Source organism: Aythya fuligula, chromosome 18 (genome assembly GCF_009819795.1).
Source record: "Aythya fuligula isolate bAytFul2 chromosome 18, bAytFul2.pri, whole genome shotgun sequence".
Classification (NCBI taxonomy): domain Eukaryota; kingdom Metazoa; phylum Chordata; class Aves; order Anseriformes; family Anatidae; genus Aythya; species Aythya fuligula.
In genome coordinates, this window is record NC_045576.1 from 12,119,545 (window position 1) to 12,137,711 (window position 18,167).

Consider the following 18,167-nt stretch of genomic DNA (forward strand, 5'->3'; position numbering starts at 1 on the left):
CCAGCCAGGAGCATTCCCCATGTGGCCAGAGGATGAGGGTACCAGGCCCCTACCCAGTCTCCAGCTTAGTGCTGTTCTAACAGGGAACCAAAGAGGTAGGGATATCTGTCTTCTACCGTCCATCCCCAGCAACTCAGCTGTAAACTAGTCTTAAAAGCTGATGTTGAAGCAAAATGCAACCCCAGCATCAACACCAGTAAGCCATTGGGTTTGAAATCTGACCTCAGAGAACTTTTCCACCTCCAGGCCTTGCTCTCCCTTTGCTGACATGAGCATCAGTTTGTTCTGCAGTTCACGAAGCTCTGCCAGAGAATATTTCCGTGATGGCTTGTTATCCTCAGAGCTCTCGGGGATGATGAGATGCAGGACATTGTCTAAAGAAACCTGCCAGAGAGTAAGTCATCAGTGCTGATGCACGGTGAGGTTCCCCTCCCAAGGTAGGGCTGTGCCTGGCAAGGAGAGCGCTTAAGAGACAGACTCCAGAAAGGGACTACACAAAGTTACAGCACATTTCTGACAGTCGCTGACATGCCAGCAGTGTTACCTGCAGGAGATATTTGTCAGGAAAGAGCAGTCTGACAGGAGAACAGTTCAAGTGGAGAGAAAGCCAAGTAGCCTCACCTTTTGGCCATCAGACGGTGCTCTGAGGACGTACACCCCTCTGCTGTTGATGGTGGCTGCCAGTGACAGCGACGAGAGCTCCACAGACCCATGGCTCTCTTTCACCGTTTTCAGCCACTCTAGGTGTTGAGCCGAAGCACGCTGTGGAGAGAGAAGACATGGCACTGCCCTTATCTCCCTGACTTTGTGTTCCTTTCCAAAATTATATTGGTGTTCAGGACAAACAGTCGGCTGGCATTAGAGAGTTTCAGGATGGGGAAGGATGAAAGGAATGACTACTGGCCACAGCCTGAGCCTTCAGCACAGCTGTTCTTTACCAACACCCTGTGCTGCTACTGTGCCTCAGAGCCTCTTGCTATAGAAACATGTCCTGCTGCAAAGAATAAGATGGAGTTCCCAGTCATTTGTCTTCCATCTTTTGTATCATTTAAACTATTTAGAAGAGCAAAGCTACACCATGGCACATCTGAAAGCCTCAGCAGTGCTCTGGAGAAATCTGTGCTATACCATTAACAGTTGCTGCTGTGAATTTTCATACCACAAAACCAAAACATTTCTCTTCCAATAACAAGAGCTGCTGTGATGCCCCCACACAACCGGAATCTGCCCTGTGCAGTCAATCTTCCATCCACTGTTGGAAGGCAGAAACAAGAGGATGCAGAGACGACCTGCTTCAGCAGAACTCACCAGTTTTTTGGGAAGATTCTCATCCATGTCCAGGGCTCGCCACAGCTTTCTCAAGCTGTACATGAAGTCCACAAACCCTGACTCTTGCCTCAGCTCATAGAGCAGGGAAGAGTAGCCATGTACAGCATCGTGGAAACAAGCCACACGATCCACATCCATGTCGTTCTCCCCAGCAGAGATAGAAGCCAAGTCTACAAATACTTTCAGCTCATTTATATCTTAAATGAGATAAATGCATGAAAAAACAATGGATGAGGCAGTATTAATGCAATTCCACATCACCCCCTTTTACAGAAGATGCATAAAAATGCCACTGAACAAGATCCCCATTGCAACTTCTGTCTACCCATACCACCACCAACTTTCCTGAGGAATTCATCTACGTTAATGGCATCCTTGGCCCTGGCTTTTCTCTGCATTGCCGTGAACAGCACAGGCTCACAGCCTGGATGGAAGCCATTCAAAGGGTGCGTGTCTGTGTGCATGTAAGAAAGCTGAGCTGACATGCACAGAAGTAATCTTACTGCTGCTATCCTGCTAAATGGATGGCCTCTGTTCTCTTAAAAGACCGACCTGAACTGAGTAGCAGCAGCAGTTACAACCCTTCCAGGCAGGGTAGCAGCTGTGTGCAGCACAAGACTACAGTGGCACATTTAAAGGGGATACTTTATAGTGTGTTCCATGCTGAAACCCATAAGAAATGCTAGCAACAGTAATACCAGAAGCTGTGAACACATAAAGCCGATAGGTCAGGAACATGGCATTCCTCCTGCCCCCAAACAAATCAGCATCCCTTCTGGTACCATCCGCCTAATTCTCGGGTGAGCAGCACTCACCTTTCAGTGCTTCTCTGACCCAGCAGACAAACTCCTTCTGCTTGGCCAGCTCCCCCAGGCACCCACGACGGTTCACAGTGATCCCCTCCAGCAGTTTCTTGGCATGCATAAGCTCAGGGCTGATGGATTCCAGCTTTTGTGTCTTGTATAATTCAAGCTTTTCTGTCTACAAAGCAAGCAATACAAACATGCAGTCTGGAAATGAGAAATACAGCCTGTCTTGCAAGGGAAAGAAAAGCCCTCTGTGAAGCCACACCTCAAACACCAGAGGAATATACCTTCCCTCTTATGAAAGATTACACACAAGCACTTTATTTGAACACTTAGTTTTATCTCAAATAAGCATTTTGGGGCAGGGAACGGCTCTTGACAGGCTAGGATAGGCTTCCTAGAAGGTTCAGATCTACCAAGCTTTCCAGCCAACACCCTGACAGTACAGGGCTGAAGAAGTGGATACTTACTATGTACAACAAGTTTGCCAGGACGCTGAAGTCACCAGAGAGGTTTAAATTCTCTTTGACATGGGCAATAATCTTTGCAGCATCTAAAATTAGATGCATTTCATGATATTGCTGGATCTGCTGAAATCGATGATCAACCCAGTCTCTCTCTTCTCCAGGTTTAAGTTCACATATGATCCTTAGCTCAGATTTGATAATTTCAGAATGATTTCTGAATTCTTTAAAAATTTTATCAACTGCAGACAGAGTGAGACTTCCAGATCTGAGATCTTCATACAACCTTTCGTAACTCATAAAACAAGGGGAGATTAGATGACTGGAAACATTATCAAGGTCCAATACAGGAACAACCTCCTCCTCCAAAACGTCCTCCTGTCTCATCTTCTTGGCGGCTTCCTCCCAAAACTGCTGGAAGATCAGGCTATCTTTAAAAGAGTGCATTTTCTGGGCAAATTGTTTCAGCTCTTGGCTCAGACTGTAGTAAGTCTCTATAGGTCTTTCTCCCACATTCACAACTTTATTTAGTTTCTTTAAGCGAAGATCTTCTGAGTGTTGAAGCTCCACCTCACCTACAGCCACTTTAAAATAGAGAGATAGGTCACATCAGAGGTTAAATATCTAGTCTGTGGTCCAGTTTACTTCATCTAATCAGCTGTGTTGCAAAATTTGACACATGTAGGGTCATGTGGATCCCTACAAATACCGTTTGATTCATTAGTACTCACTCTTTGCCCCCGGACACTCCAGATTTACCCCCCAGTCCCATCCTTACTATAGTTTAGAACAAAACCTGTTTATAAAAAGTCAGCAGTTTTCAAAGAAAAATACGTTTTCTGGAGTTCCCATTTTAAAATTGCTCCCCCAAAACACTACCTTTCACAGATGCCTGCACCTTCCTGCACATGTTCAGAAAGGTTCCTATTGCTTTTTTCTGTCCTTTGATGAATGTTACTTCTTCTTGACTCCTCTGCAGCACTTCTTTCAGTTCTCTCATGAGTACTTCTTTGTTCCCTGGTGGCAGCTGGTTGTGCTCTGAAAGAAAAACCATCTGCAGTCAGTCACAAGGCAGATACTTCCCACCTCCTGCATCCATAACTCAGGTTTGGATTAGCGCAGTCAGGAACAGCAAAATGCAGACAACGTAACTTCGACTTGCAAGCTCCACATAAAGTACATTGACAAGGACAGGACTTAACTGATGAGGCATCTAATTAGTATTACTAATCAATGAAGTAGGTTTAAAAGAGTAAGCCATCAATCACTACAATGATGCCATAAGCCAACAAGGCTCTTACTTAGCTCCCAGATACAGATGAACTGTTTCTCATGCTGCAAAATCTCTTCCAGGTGTTTCACAAGGATACTCCCTTGCTGGATGCCATCAGTGATACTCATGAACAAAGAATCTGCTGTGGCCATTATATTTTTTGCTTCATCTGTAAGTTGTTCTAGGAGCTTTGTGTTTCTTCCTGTTCAATAAACAAAGCATGTAGAACCTAGATCAGTCTGGCTTCACAAGAACTAGGCAGAAGAAATAATTATTCAACATCATAAAACAGAGTCTTTCCATTTCCCACCTGAATCCCTACCCAAAAGTGTCTAACTTATCACACCATCCTCCAATCCTTCATGTTTTCCTGAACAGAAACCACCAGGATCCCAGGACAGCAGTTCAGACACCTTCCCATGGATAGGCCATACCCAAAACTCATGGAGAAAACACAAGCCATTTCAACCCACTCGCACAACAAACACTTGCATTTTTATGTAGCAATGACTTGTTAGAACTTTGGAGAGTAAGAAGCTATGTTCTACAAATCCACGATCTACAGGTTCAGTACAAATTCTGAAGAGGCTGCAGTGAATTAGCACAAGAGGAATACTGGCTCCCTCTCCTTACCCTTTCCCCTCCATCAACAGGCTGAATAGTCTGAGTTTTGTTCCATTCCTCACCTCAACAGCAGAAAAAGTTTATGTATTCCTTTCCTTCTCAGCAAAGAAACACAGGCATACATACAGACATACCACTAAAGCTGAAGACATGCTTGATATCAGGCCACGTAAGCATGTGGTGCAAAGTCTCATCAATATCATCCTTGGACTGCTCACTCGCTCTCGGCCATGATTTCACAATAATAGTTGATATAAGCTGGCCAAATTGGTCCATGTTGTAGGAAGGTATCCTATCAAGGAGATTGCTCTGAGTCTGCACAATATATACATGACAGAAGGGAAGAATGCATCAGTGTTTTGGATTACACTGGGTCAATCTCAGAAACAGGCACTGATGTCAAGAGTCACAATTCCAGCACTGAGGCATGTTCCAAAGTCACCATACAACATGCGACACAAGAGCCACAATGTGACAAGCATTGCAAGTATTTCTCATGGACCCTGTCTAAACAGATCTCGATTTGTCAATATTTTTTTGTTAATTTAACAAACTAAAAAAATCCACAGCAATTCAAGTAATCAGAGACTGAATGTGCTACTCTTCTTCCATAGAAATGTACATCCCTATACAAGATTTCTGTGCAAAATGAAATTAGACTTTTCCTTTCCCACTCTGAGGGAAAATACAATACCTGGCAAGCTGCAGTTACGGCCTCTATGGCACAATTTTTGAAACACCAACCAATGGAACTGTTAAGATCTTGAATTATGCGATACTGACAGCAGTAAACTAAGATTTGTTTAACTGGAGGCTCCTACAGGGTAAAAGAGAAGAGATCTCTTATCAGCCTTAAATTTCCAAAACGTTTTCAGAAAGCATGCAAGAGTGCTATTAAGACAATAAAAGTACTAAGCCAAAAATTTAAGTCCCCTAGTGAAGCCAAGCATTGTACCTGCACCACTTACCAAAAACTGGAAGAATAACGAAGCACAGATAAGTGCTGGAAAAAATTTGGAGATGTTTCCCTCTAAGATGTACAATCACTAAATAAGTATCCCTCCTATCCAAGTTGCCACCAGGAGTTACTTTTTTTTTTTTTTTTTTCTGATTACACTAGGAAAACCAACAGCTTGAAGAATTTTTCAGCTGATGTAGAAAGCAGATGAGATAAATAAACTGATATTGGAAGGGACCTACACAGTGTGTTTGGGATCCCAGACAACAATTTCTACACAATGAATGAGACGAGACATGCGCAAACTCTGTTTCTGTAAGTCCCTGGGTGCTTACTTTGCACCCACCATTCCTTAAAACTGAAGAGGTGGTAATTGCTCAAAGGATGCAATTTCCTTTAAAGCACCAGGTTGTCAGTCACTGCTAGAAACAGAGAAGCATTGCAGCCAGGCTAACAGGCCACTGGAGTCTGACACCAAGAATACAGCACGGTTACAGATTCACGTCTAATTTCAAACCTCCAGAACATGTTTTATAACAGCAGTGGCAACTTTTATGACCACAGTATTTTCATGTGCCCGTTCAGGCTCAAGACATTATTCTAGAAGCATAGCAGAAGACTGTCCATTTCCTCTGATCTTGGCCCACTGGCATGCACTGATTGATTTCCCACAGCTCCCCATACCGCCTGAATTCTTCTTTCCAAATCTGCAAGTAAAGTCCTCTTCCACTTCTCAGTGAATTGTTCATCTGGAAAGCTGATATTCACAAATTCATTCCAGGCCTGCAGGTGAGAAGCAAACAAATCCAGAATGCCAAGTGTCAAGACTTAAAACCAAAATAAGAAAGAACACTGCTGTGCTGAAGAGAGACCCCACGCTCCTCAAATAATATGCAGTCCTTTCAAATGTTTCCATCCAAAAAGAGAAAGAGCACTCCAGAGCTGCAAAATGTTTTTTAAACAGCTCCAATATGTCCCTTATACTAAAGGAGACATGCATATACCACTTCCACCTCAATGCTGGGAATTGCCCAAGGGAGGTCTCGGAGCACCAGACTGAGGCAGGCTGTAAGGAGCTGCTCTGTGTTTGAGTGCTGAAGGCCTGATGGGCAGCCTGTAACACATACAGGGTGAGCACGACAATATCTCCAGCTAAACACCTAGAAGGCAGCTCATCATTCCAGCCCTGCCTTTCAGAGCAGCAAAGAACCAGCGGGAACAAGATGAGATGCAAAGCACCAAGTATAGCCTTTTGCTTTTCAGCCCAAGTGTTTAAAACAATGCAGCCTCTCAGCTCGTGGTCTGCACTGCCTCTCTCCACCTCATTCCTTACCCAGCCACAGCAGCTACGGTCTCCAGCAAAGAACCATTAGACCCAGACTATATACAGTTAAGGTACAGTAAAAGACATTTTTATTCTGATGACAAACCTCAGGTTCCGTATAAATAGAGAACGCCACATGCCCTACACGTTCTTCCAGTAAGTTCTGGCTTAAAGCATTTCTGAACCAGGCTCGAGTGTGTTCTAGAGCTTTGTTGAATACTTCTACCACTGAAGCTTCCTGTATGGTTTCATCTCTCACAACCTGATGCACACAGGTGGAAAAATAAAGATCAGTTCAAGCAGGACAGCAGCATACAACAGATTTAAAATAAGTATTTCTAAAAGACAAGGCCTAAAGGCATCAGACATCCAAATGTGTTGGGCGCAAACCAGCCCAGCAACAGAGCCCCATCAATACCTGAATAAAAGGACAAAGAGGCTGGAAAAACGCAAAGCTCACAAACAGCCTTTGCTTAAGAATTTTCTTTCCAGGAAAGAAAGACAAAATATAATGGGGAAAAAAAAAAAAAAAAGACAAAACAGAGCCCATTACAGTAAAACTAAGCATTTGACCTTGCTTTCAACAATAAGATTCAAAATCATTAAGTGATTTCAAAAGTTTTTGAACATACCACATTTTTGGCTAATTCAGAATATTAAGCTTTCCAACACGAGAACAATCTATAAATCAGTCTGTTGTACCATTTCTGTCATATTTCTAGATACCCCACTCATGCCAACCCAAGAACAGTTGCTCAGTACTCACTGCTGTGGGCTGAAGTCTGGCAACCTTTGAAATCATCCTGGCCATAGTGGCAGGAATCTTGAACTCTAACACCAGCTTTGTGCGCTTGCAGACGCTCTCGTGAAGCTTGAGGCAGAGGGTCAAGCACAACTGCCAAGAGCGAGCTTCCAGAGCTCTGAAGAACAGCAACAGAGAGGGAGAATTTCTTTTTTGTTCAAAGGAAAAAAAAGAAGCCATTTTAATGCAGTGTGGCAACCAACCATTGTTCTCCCAGATGGATTTTTTAAAAATGTTTCTATCTGACAGAGATACAGAAATACAGGATCCTTTTATATGAATAAAAACAGTATTTCAAATTTCAACACACATTTAAGCTACAAGCATAACCCCACATAACAGGCATGATATAAACAAAAATAAAAAGGAGACAACTCTCACAACAGTGTACTTCAGTTACCTTGTCTGTCTGTTCTCCAAGGTACACAGCAGTGTCGTAACAAGACTCTCAACTGCCTAAGAATGGAAAGTAAAATATTACTGTGGAATGAATTTTGTGTCCTGGTTTCTCATGAGTTGAAAAAGATACAGTGAAAGAGGGAATTCAGTACTCTTCCACATGCTTTCTTCAATGTTGTTATACAAATAATATAAAATTGCAAAAATGCTTTACTGGATGCTAGAGTCAACATATAGGATGCCATTATTTGTCCAAACAACAGCCACACTTCTTACAATTTAGGGTTTTAAAATTGATTATTTCTAGTAATTGCAATGGGTAATTCCTATTGTCTTCACTCAAATAGAAGTGTTTTCACAACAGGCACAAAAATATCTCAAAAAAAAAGTTTCAGGTAGCCATCGGAGAATTAAAATATTTGCTATAAGTGACAAAGAGCAAACCCAGATAAGCAGGCCCTTCTCTCATTTATTCCAGTAAAACTTTGTGCTACAGACACACCCTTGCCTCTCTCCCTTCGGAATCTCTTACTTCAGAGCAACTATTTTTGCTTTTAGCTAAATTAAGCTTTTTGTGCTCTAACTTGTTACCAACCACATTTCCTTCAGTGACAGGCAGTTCTGCTAAAAGACACACTACAGCCCAATTTCAGCCTTTATCCCTTAGCTGGGTAAAGCTGCCAGAAGACAAACCTTGCTGTTCCAATGGCCAGTGTTCTTTAATCTGTAATAAACACCTTGAAGGGAAACTAACAAATCACAGGAGAAATCTTCTATGAATTCAGCCAGGTTTTCCGTGGGCAGCACACAGATCCAGGACTTGACCAGAGTCCTGTCAAACTCCATCAAGTATTTCTTTTCTTTCATTAGTTGCAGTATGTTCATCCTGAATGGAAGGCAAAACAAACTCTTCAAGTTAAAGGTACAAAAGGGCTTACTGAGCCCAGAGAAAGGCTCTTAGTCTGACTTGAGTACTTCTCTCATTTACAGCTGAAGATGGGTAAAAAAACTCCGACACCCAGTAATTGCAGAAGCAGTATCAAACTACAGAGCAGAAATAAATGTTCAAAAAAAGTGTATTCCAAGTCCAGCTCATATTCTGTACCATACATACTATAAACTGCTTTAACTCACAGCAGACATGACCAATCAGGTGAGCAGTTCCACAGCTTGCAGAATTAAGAACTGTGTTTGAAAAGTAATATGCTGCACAGCTTCACTGTACACCACAATCTATGAGCAACCAATACAGTCTGTGTTCAAATACCCCAAATACGCACCATCAACATGTTACATTTGTCGTTTGTTTTTTGTTTTTTGTTTTTTTTTTGGTTGGTTGGTTGTTTTGTTTGCTTGTTTAAAAAAAAAAATAATAATAAGAGATGAAGTAAGGCAACCACCACCAATTACAACGTCAAGGCATTGGACATAACCAGTGATTCTGGAAAACTTACCTATGACATTTCCTTGTTTCAACAAATGGAATTCCTTCCAGCCCTGCCCAGATATCTTCTTCTATTGATAAGGAGTCACACTGCGCAGAAGCAGCAAGTAAATGCAGAAGAGGAAGAATCCACACCAAGTGGTCTACTTCTTTATCAATGCATCTCAGATACAAGTTTATCAGTTGAGGCCTCCAGCTAGAAAAATACCAAAACAAACAAAATAGTACAAGAATAGCTTCTTATGGGACTGAAGAATGCCCTTGCGTGATAAGGGAAAAAAAAAAAAAAAAAAAAAAAAACAGCTACACCTCCATCTTGCTATGTACCCTCAAATTACTTCTTGTAATTATTTTGGTTCAATCTTATCTTCCTTGAAGAGTATATTCAGTAAAAGTTTAAGACTCGAAGCTGTACTCTTACCTGATTCTCCCTGCTAAAAACCCTACTAATCAAGGGCTAAGAAGTGGTGACAATAGCTTACAGTTTTCATGTGAGCCCCTCCAAGTTGAGTCAGGGAATGTGTGAAGCAAATATATAGAGCTATAAATATATACAGGCATCTTAGTGACAGTTCTTGGAGTTTGTAAGGATGAATAGCAAAGAAGAAGCTAGTATTCAACCTACTACTCAATAGGCAACAGGGAAAAGCTGCAATAAGGGGAAATACCGTTTGGACAGAAGGAAAACCTTTTTCACATCAAGAAAGGTATGTGACTGTAAGAGGGCCCCTGAGAAGTTGTGCCATCTTCATCCCTGGATTTTTTCAGAACTTGACTGAAACCTTGCCTGGATGCTAGCCCTACTTTGAGCAGGAAGTTGAACAGGCCTCTGTGGAAATCCCTTCAAACCTGATTTTTTCTGTAATTCTCTGAAACTAGAAAGCTGGATCTCTTGCTGTTTTTTCACAGCATGCTGTGCTTGCTACCTACCACACTGCAGTAAAAACACTCCAGTTAGTTACTAGACCAGCAGCATACATACCTTCCTTTAAAAACCGCTTTAATCTGATTAATTTCATCCTGTATGGCTTTTTCTGACTTCTTCTCCAAGCACAAGAGGCAACACAGGGCAGCCAGATCCTCTTTCGTTGTTGGTAGATTGAACAACTCAACTACTCCAAGAAGGGTGAGCCCTAGAGCTAGTTTACTTTTTATTGTTATATCCTTCTGCGATGCTTCTGCACCTTCCGGAAGAAAGTAAGGGTGAGCTATTTTCCTAATATATTCTAGCAGCAACTCATTCACCTAAGACAAAGAAGGGAAGAAACAAAGCAACCACAGCATTAGTTCCCCAATTAGTCTTTTCCTCTTGAAGCTATCATCTTCTGTCACAGCTGGGACACTCAATAGCCTCATATACAATATGACACCATGGTGGTACCAGGATATAAGCACATACAGCACAAAACATCACTAGAACATCAGGCGTGGTACCCCAGTTCCTGTGATGTTCCATGTCCATCCCTGTGGGACTGGGTCCCACTGCTCCAGGACTGCCTCACCCAACACAGCAGAGCTGGGCAGGTCTCAAAGGGGACTGGTGAGCCATTCAGTCTAACACCCAAGACTGCCCTTACAGCCACCGCCTGCCACAGCCTTGATCAGTAAGCAGACCGGTTTCCCAGTGGACTTGGGCTTGGTTGGGAGTCAGTAAAAGAGAGGTTTCATGTCCAAGGGGTTTCGCAACGTTGTGCTGTTTGGTGGTACCATACTACCAAAATCACCCTTCACAGGCAGTCACGTGAAATTCATCTGTTAGCTGAGCTTGGGCACCCAGGATGTACTGCTAGGACAGTATGCCACCTTGTGGCCTCTCCCGAGTAATCAGAAAGTTAGAAATGAGCACCCATTACAGCGGTGTGAAGCCCCAGAAGCAAAGATGTGATGTTTCTGCCGCATTTCGTAACTATGACAGGTAAGAGACTTAGAATTTAGGACTCTGGAGGTCCTGTCTACATTCATACCAAACCCACTCCTTAAGAAGTCCCCAGGTTTCTGCTTCTCACCAAGCTGAGATATTCAGAACTGCAACTGCAAAAGTTAACAGAAAGTTCGCAAGGTTGATAGTGGCAGACACCATGAAAGGATCCCTGCTGGTTCTGTCACATGAACGTTTTGATTGGAAAACCAAAAATCAATCCCAACAAGGTCAACAGCAAAAATAAAGCTCTGTTATCAAACTTCTCTTTTCTAGCACCTGCTAAAAGTAAACAGATTACCTGCTGTTCTCCAAAGTCTAACTCATTCCATGCCAATTTCTTGCCACTATACACACATGGTTCCTTTGTAACACAGTGAAATTGTTTCAGCTGAGAGAAGAAGTTCATCAGGTTGACGGGGCTCCAGGTTCCAAGAATGCTGAAGATATTTTCTAACATAATATTTGCAGCTATTATCTTCCCATTCACAATATCTTTCTTTTTATCTTGAAAAAGAATACGACTCTTCAAGTTTTTAAACACGGAAGGCTTTGCACAGACAATGTCATCATACTGGTGCCATTCTGGAATAAACAGAGATGAGAACACAAGAAAACAATAACTTGAGAAGCAAACACACATTTGCATATGCCTTTGTTCTTTCAGCTGTACACAGAAATACCCCACCGACACATAAAGTTTCCAACTTGAGACAGTGCTGTCTAATAAAGTTATTCCATATGAAGTTAGAAATCATACCACTAAAAGACAAGAGAAAATAACAATTTGCAGATCCAATCAAAAAAGCTCACCTCCATTGCTGATCAACGTGCTGTTTATGTATAAACAGCGATTCACATGATTATTTGGTTCTGGATCCTTGTAAATAAATTCATATTGTCCGTCACCACAGGAAACCCAGTATTTGTAAGGAATGCATTTATTCATACTTTCCTTTGCAAGAGCTACACAGCCCTCAATGAGGTATCCATGTTCTCCTAGTTGCCTAAATAACACAAAACACAGCAAAGGAGGCAAAGGACAAGATATCAGCTGGTCAACATACTTCCTCTCCATGCATCGCTCAATTTTCAATAGGAATGGTGATTATTCTTTCATAATGAGAATTTTGGAATACTTATAAAAACACTTGGTATCAATATCCACCCCATGGACAAATAGCTGTAGTCTTAAGTATTAAAGGAAGTATCACGTTGCTTTCTGCTCTCCAAAGCTAAAGCACTCCTGCACCTGTGTGACCCAGAGTACTCACTTGGTGCAGATCAGCTCACAAACGTGGTCCTTCCAGTCTACGTAGCCAGGAACGCCTTGAGCCTTAATGAACACTTTATGGGTCTCAGGGTTTAGCTTGAAGTCTTTAGACAATACTGCATGGAAATACACTGTAACACACTCACTTTGGTTCACAGAACTACAGAAAATAAATAGAAAGAATATAGAAAGAATTACTTTTTTACATTTATAGCACAAATCATTATAAATGACAAAACATTTCTGAGCTGCTAGCTTACTGGAGGCAAGACTAACGAGCTCTGTTACCAGTTCACTAAAACTGATGCTACATAGCAGACCTAATGTAAAACCTATTGCCAAAAGAAAAAAAGGAATTCCTAAAGTATGAAATGCTCCAGTCGCATCTGGCTGGGTCGCTGCATTAGTAAGCCAACAGAAATACCTCACCCAGCAGATTCACCTGAAATGACAATGATTTATCCCTCTTCCAGCTCACACCCACCATGCAAAACAAGTTACACTAATCACAACAGCTCATCCCATCAATAATCCAAAAAATAAATAAATAAATAAATAAAACAATGTGTGAAGCACAGTCCTGGTTGCTCATAAGAGTAAAAGAAAAAGACTGCATTTATTCCTACTTTTTATTTTATTCAGCAGATACCTCAAAAAAAAGCTCAAGTGTATCACTTTAACCAATGCATGACCTGTGCTGCAACTCCTGATTAAACAGTGACCACCTTGCATGAGTAGTAGTTTATCCCAGTTGTAAGTCCAATTTTATTTCCACAGACCCATGATACACACACACACCAAACCTTAGTCCTTCATTCCCCTGCCTCAGTCTGGTGTCCTCTACTCTACCTCACACCAAATCCTGCGAATGGAGAACGCTGGGGAGGCAGCAGTGTTATTCTCACCTTTCTTTACTCTTATCCACAGGCTTCTGGTTCCTCTGTTGGTTTTCATTCTTGCTACTGTTTGTTACAGCTGAAGCACCATTCTTTCTATCAATCTCAGGTCCCTTGGTCTGTTTTGTCTTCTCAGTTGCTTCATGAGCTTTCTCATTTTGGGTCTTCTCTTTCTTCACGTCTTCCTTCTGTGTTAGGATGACAAACAATATCAAATGAAACAGAAGACCCTGGAAGTACAACACCTGCAGAAATGCCCAGCACCTCTTCAGACAGAAGGGGATACCCAGAAGTCATATCATATCAGCTAGTTTTGTACTTCTGGAAACACTAATCCCTCACTAAGTCAAATACAGTAAGGAGAAGCTACTGGTTATGGGAAATAGTGCATGGATTGCAAAAGGAATGAAATCCACACACATTTGTAAAAAGTCAGGCCAGTAAGCCACAGGTCCCCAAAGAAAGAAAATAAAAGAAAACCAACAGCAATTTACAATTTGACAGGTCTGTCCCCAACTAGAGCACAGACACCTAAAAAGCATGAGGATGTCCTAGTCAAAGGAGATACGAAGGCATCACCGGAGAACACACCTGGAAGAGCCTCCTGGAGAAGAGATGTGTTCACAGCTCCTAGTGGCAACTGACCAGCCACTCAGAGAGCTATGCTAGAACACATTCCCAGTCTCATGGTCTTCAGCTTTATTGACAGCACAAGAGAATCGTAGTGAAAAAGGAGAAACTTTTCCCAACACAACCATATACTCACAGGAGTTCTCACTCACACGCTTACCTTGGTAGTCGAACAGCTTACTTCCTGGCTGGTGTCTTGTTTGCCTTTACCAGCCTCTAAACTTTTGGCCACAGGAGGAGTCTTCGTGTCTTGACTTTCACATTCAGCACAAGAAGTTGCAATCTTATTTTCAGACACCCCTGAACCAGAGGAAGACCCAGAGGAAGTGTCTGTTCTTCCTCCCGTTGAAGTCATTTTGTTTCTGCTACCCAAAGACTGAGAATCTGGTTCGGATTCCAGAAGCTGGACGGTGTCAGACACAGCACTGCTCTCTTCCATGTTACTCCTGACCACTTCTCTGCTCTGTGTGGTACTTCCACCTCTCACCTCCTCCAGGGCTGTAGAGCCTGGAGATGGGGCAGACACATTATTAACAGTGCTCTCCTTTGACGGGGTCATCACAGCTACGCTGCTGTGACTGCCTTCTGCAACCATTTCCAGACTTTGAGCTTCCTTTCCCAACTGGCCCGAGACACCACCATTTTCAAGTGCACCTCTGTTGTCACCAGCAAGTAAGTCAGCACTTGGTTTGGCTACTTCACTGCCTGGTGTTTGGATTTTCTGTGCATCAGACAACTCTGCAGTTTGAGCTGGTGCTGTGCTTAGAGAAGGCGGAGACTTCTCTTCCTCAGAGCCAGAAGGAATTTTGTTTGCTTTATTCCTCTTTTTCTGTAATAATAACAATAAAAAGAAATAAGACAATAAAATACCAGTTGCTTCATTACTGAGGAGAAGTTGTCACCCCCTCCACAGCAACTAGTATATGACCATGAAGAGAAAGGACAAAACCAGCTACAATATTATACATTTGATGAAACAGCTCTTGAGAATTCTGTATTTTTAATTTACAAAACTTTTTCAGCAGGAATGCAGAGCAGCTCTGAGCATGATGCTCACTAACAAGATTAGACCAGTTAGTAATGAGAATTTTATGCTGTTACCCTCAATGTAGCAAAGGTACTGCTGAGGAAGCTGTACTGCTCAGCACACCAGCTGTCTGCATATGCAATGCAATGTAAGCAAATACATCTACAGTTTGCCTCGGAACAGACTGCCAGTGGTATTTAGATACAGGCCAAAGGGACTGGTGATGATGCAGGACAATCTCTTACTTCAGGAAAGAGAGCACAACAAGGTTGTTGTGCCAAGGAGGAGGACTGATAAAAGCCTTACCTTCTTCTGTGATTTTTTGGAAGAAACGTCTGCCGTTCCCTGAGGTGAGGTCTCTGAGATGTCACTTGGAGCTGCTTTGCCCTCCAGCAGTGATGCTCCCTCTTCCTTCTCATCCTCCGTTGTTTCAGTAATGGAAGTGCCATCAGCACCACATTCAGGTGCAGTCTCTGAGGTATTGCTCAGAGCTGAAACGTCCTCCAGCAGCAGTCCTCCCTCCTCCTCCTTTGTTTCAGGAGTAGAAGGCCCATCGGCACCTTCTCCCTTCACCTCTCCTTTAGGCTCTGCTCCTGTATCAGAGTCTGGAGTGAGCTTCACGTCTCCTCTTTCTGCAACGGAGGTAAAGTTCATTGTTAAATTAGAGTCAGGAAGGAAAACAATTCTTGGCCACTGGTGAGCAAGCAGGGTCTACCACTGAATAAACGCATCAGTGGAAGACACAAGAGCTGCTTTGTTCCATGTTTAAGAACTACCACTAGCAATAACACCATCCTCCTTCCATAGCAGGCCTGTCTCCAAAGGCCCTGCAATTGGTAGGCAAATAAATAAAGTAAGAAAACATTGTGTTGAGCTCATGGTCTATCTCTATCCAGCCTCCAGCTAACACGCTACTGGCTGAAGCAGCAGGCACTGTGAACCTCAGCTGCCTGTCAAGATACGTCAGGATCCTTGAGATGCGTGGTGACAGTGCACTGGCATTTCTCAGCTTTCTTAACCTTCTCATGACTGGCTGCATGACCTCCATCACACAGCTGAGCATCGCATCCAGGAAGGAATGGGAAAACTCACCTTTCATCTTCAAAAGCTTAATCCAGTCCTTAAAAGCTTCTGTGAAAAGGTAGCTCAGACCTGAATAAGTCATCAGAGTAGATCTCTCCTGTCTATAAAATCGTTTCGCAAGCTCTTCAGCACTGCTTCCACACTTAGTTTGAGAGGAGATCAACTAATACCAAACGATACTGATTTCCTCAGGGTATTTTTGGAAGTATGAGCACAAAAATCAAGGTGAAGGTCAGTTCACTGTCCCTTTGAGTACTACAGACCAAAGGTTGCACCACGTTTAATGACAGAAGGTTATCTTTTGCCTGAAGCAGGCACCACCCTTTGCAATACTGTTTCACATCCAATTTACTGTCACGTCATTATGTGAAGTCCTTATACTCTTCTCTGAGCTTTTCCTGCTCCTCAGTGACTCCTCTATTGTTTGCAGGTCAAGCTCCATCATTTAGTTTGCTGAACTCTCTGGTGATACCCTAGAACTCTTTCCACCACCTTCAGTCATTTACAGAAGCAGGTACAAAGCTTTGGAACGAACAGAACAGATACTCTGGGCATTTTGTCTGACAGCATTTAAGACCTGGAGGTCTGGGGTTTGTTACTTTGACTTTCTGGGTTGCAGAGGGATTGGCAAAGAACTGATCTTGTCAGGACTACAGCAGGCTGATTCTGATTTAGCATCTTCTTTGCACCCAGCCCAATGCGTTTCTGGTGGCCTGGGTTGTTCTCTAGGCAAATAAAGGATTTGGGAGTATTTTCCTCTGCACTAAGTCTGCGCGCGTGGTTCTGTCACTGCTTGTAGGGGCAAAATCAGCGTGTGATCAAACCGATTCTGACAAACCTAACAACAAGCTACAGAGAGGAAGTTCTGGTTCAAAAAGGACTTGATTGCTTGGTGTAACAGAGGATTGCATAAAAACGGCACCGGACCCTTGGGGAAACGAAAACTGGAGACATGAGCATGGGAGATGTGCACGGGGGATGCCGGGGGGGACCCCTTCTCCCCACCTTGTGGCTGGGTGTCACAAGGGCTGCACGGACAGCCCCAACCACCCACCACTGCCCTCAGCAGCGCCCAGAGCTCACCCCAGCCCGCAGCCCCCTACCTCAGCGTTACCCTCCTGTGCCCGCAGCCCCCTACCTGTGCCCGCAGCCCCCGCGCCCGGCCGGGCCCCGCACCCGCTGCAGGCACCGGATCCGTCCCCAGAGCCCTGTGGGCACGCGTGGCGCTCCATGCCGCCGGGAGCTTCTGGGGGGCAGAGAAAAGGACGGGGCAAGAGGAGAAACGCAGGCGTTAACGGCCAATAACGGATACTAACGGCCAATAACGGTCCCGTAGCCCCCCTCCCCACTGAAGGTGCGAGGGTTTCGCACCCCTACCCGCAGCCCGCACCCTCCGGGCGGAGAAGGGGGCCATCCCCTGGGCGGGGCTTATATGCAAATGAGGCGCCGCTCGCTCCGCCTCCCTGGGTAGGTAGTCCCTCCCCCCCATCCCGTCCCGCCAAGATATGCAAATGAGGCGGGAGGACGGGCCAATGGCGTAGCGAGGAACCGCCTCTATGCAAATGAGGCTGGTAGGAGGCGGGGCCGAAGAGGGGCGGGGGGTCACTGGGGGGGCACCGGGAGGGCACCGGGGGGGTACCGAGGGGGGGGCACCGGGGGGGAGGCAGCGGGGGGGGGGGCACCGGGGGGGGGGCACCGGGGGGGGGCACCGGGGGGGAGGCACCGGAGGGGGGGCACCGGGGGGGGGGCCACCGGGGGGGGCCACCGGGGGGGTACCTGGGGGGCACCGGGGGGGAGGCACCGGGGGGGGACACCGGGGGGGTACCGGGGGGGTACGGGGGGGGGTACGGGGGGAATTGTGTACAGGCCGATCCGGGTGCTCGGGGGCGGGCACCGGAGCTGAGTGCCGGGACAGAG

The 18,167-nt window shown here is 44.3% G+C and overlaps 1 protein-coding gene across 1 annotated transcript in view; it reads right to left on the reverse strand.

Annotated features, from left to right (window-relative positions):
- RNF213 (ring finger protein 213) overlaps nucleotides 1–17,482 on the reverse strand; it is a 51,217-nt gene extending 33,735 nt beyond the window's left edge. Inside the window, exons 1-23 of the mRNA XM_032199942.1 lie at nucleotides 17,389–17,482; nucleotides 15,474–15,799; nucleotides 14,301–14,969; nucleotides 13,520–13,698; nucleotides 12,616–12,774; nucleotides 12,155–12,348; nucleotides 11,643–11,926; nucleotides 10,406–10,668; nucleotides 9,434–9,619; nucleotides 8,673–8,865; nucleotides 7,981–8,036; nucleotides 7,545–7,698; nucleotides 6,885–7,040; nucleotides 6,139–6,237; nucleotides 5,191–5,313; nucleotides 4,631–4,811; nucleotides 3,901–4,074; nucleotides 3,479–3,637; nucleotides 2,606–3,183; nucleotides 2,145–2,310; nucleotides 1,309–1,526; nucleotides 622–762; nucleotides 223–384 (exon numbers count right to left, since the gene is read on the reverse strand). Coding sequence (XP_032055833.1) covers nucleotides 223–384; nucleotides 622–762; nucleotides 1,309–1,526; nucleotides 2,145–2,310; nucleotides 2,606–3,183; nucleotides 3,479–3,637; nucleotides 3,901–4,074; nucleotides 4,631–4,811; nucleotides 5,191–5,313; nucleotides 6,139–6,237; nucleotides 6,885–7,040; nucleotides 7,545–7,698; nucleotides 7,981–8,036; nucleotides 8,673–8,865; nucleotides 9,434–9,619; nucleotides 10,406–10,668; nucleotides 11,643–11,926; nucleotides 12,155–12,348; nucleotides 12,616–12,774; nucleotides 13,520–13,698; nucleotides 14,301–14,969; nucleotides 15,474–15,799; nucleotides 17,389–17,482 — 4,914 coding nt within the window. The remainder of the gene's footprint in view (nucleotides 1–222; nucleotides 385–621; nucleotides 763–1,308; nucleotides 1,527–2,144; nucleotides 2,311–2,605; nucleotides 3,184–3,478; nucleotides 3,638–3,900; nucleotides 4,075–4,630; nucleotides 4,812–5,190; nucleotides 5,314–6,138; nucleotides 6,238–6,884; nucleotides 7,041–7,544; nucleotides 7,699–7,980; nucleotides 8,037–8,672; nucleotides 8,866–9,433; nucleotides 9,620–10,405; nucleotides 10,669–11,642; nucleotides 11,927–12,154; nucleotides 12,349–12,615; nucleotides 12,775–13,519; nucleotides 13,699–14,300; nucleotides 14,970–15,473; nucleotides 15,800–17,388) is intronic.
- Nucleotides 17,483–18,167: the final 685 nt, after the last annotated feature.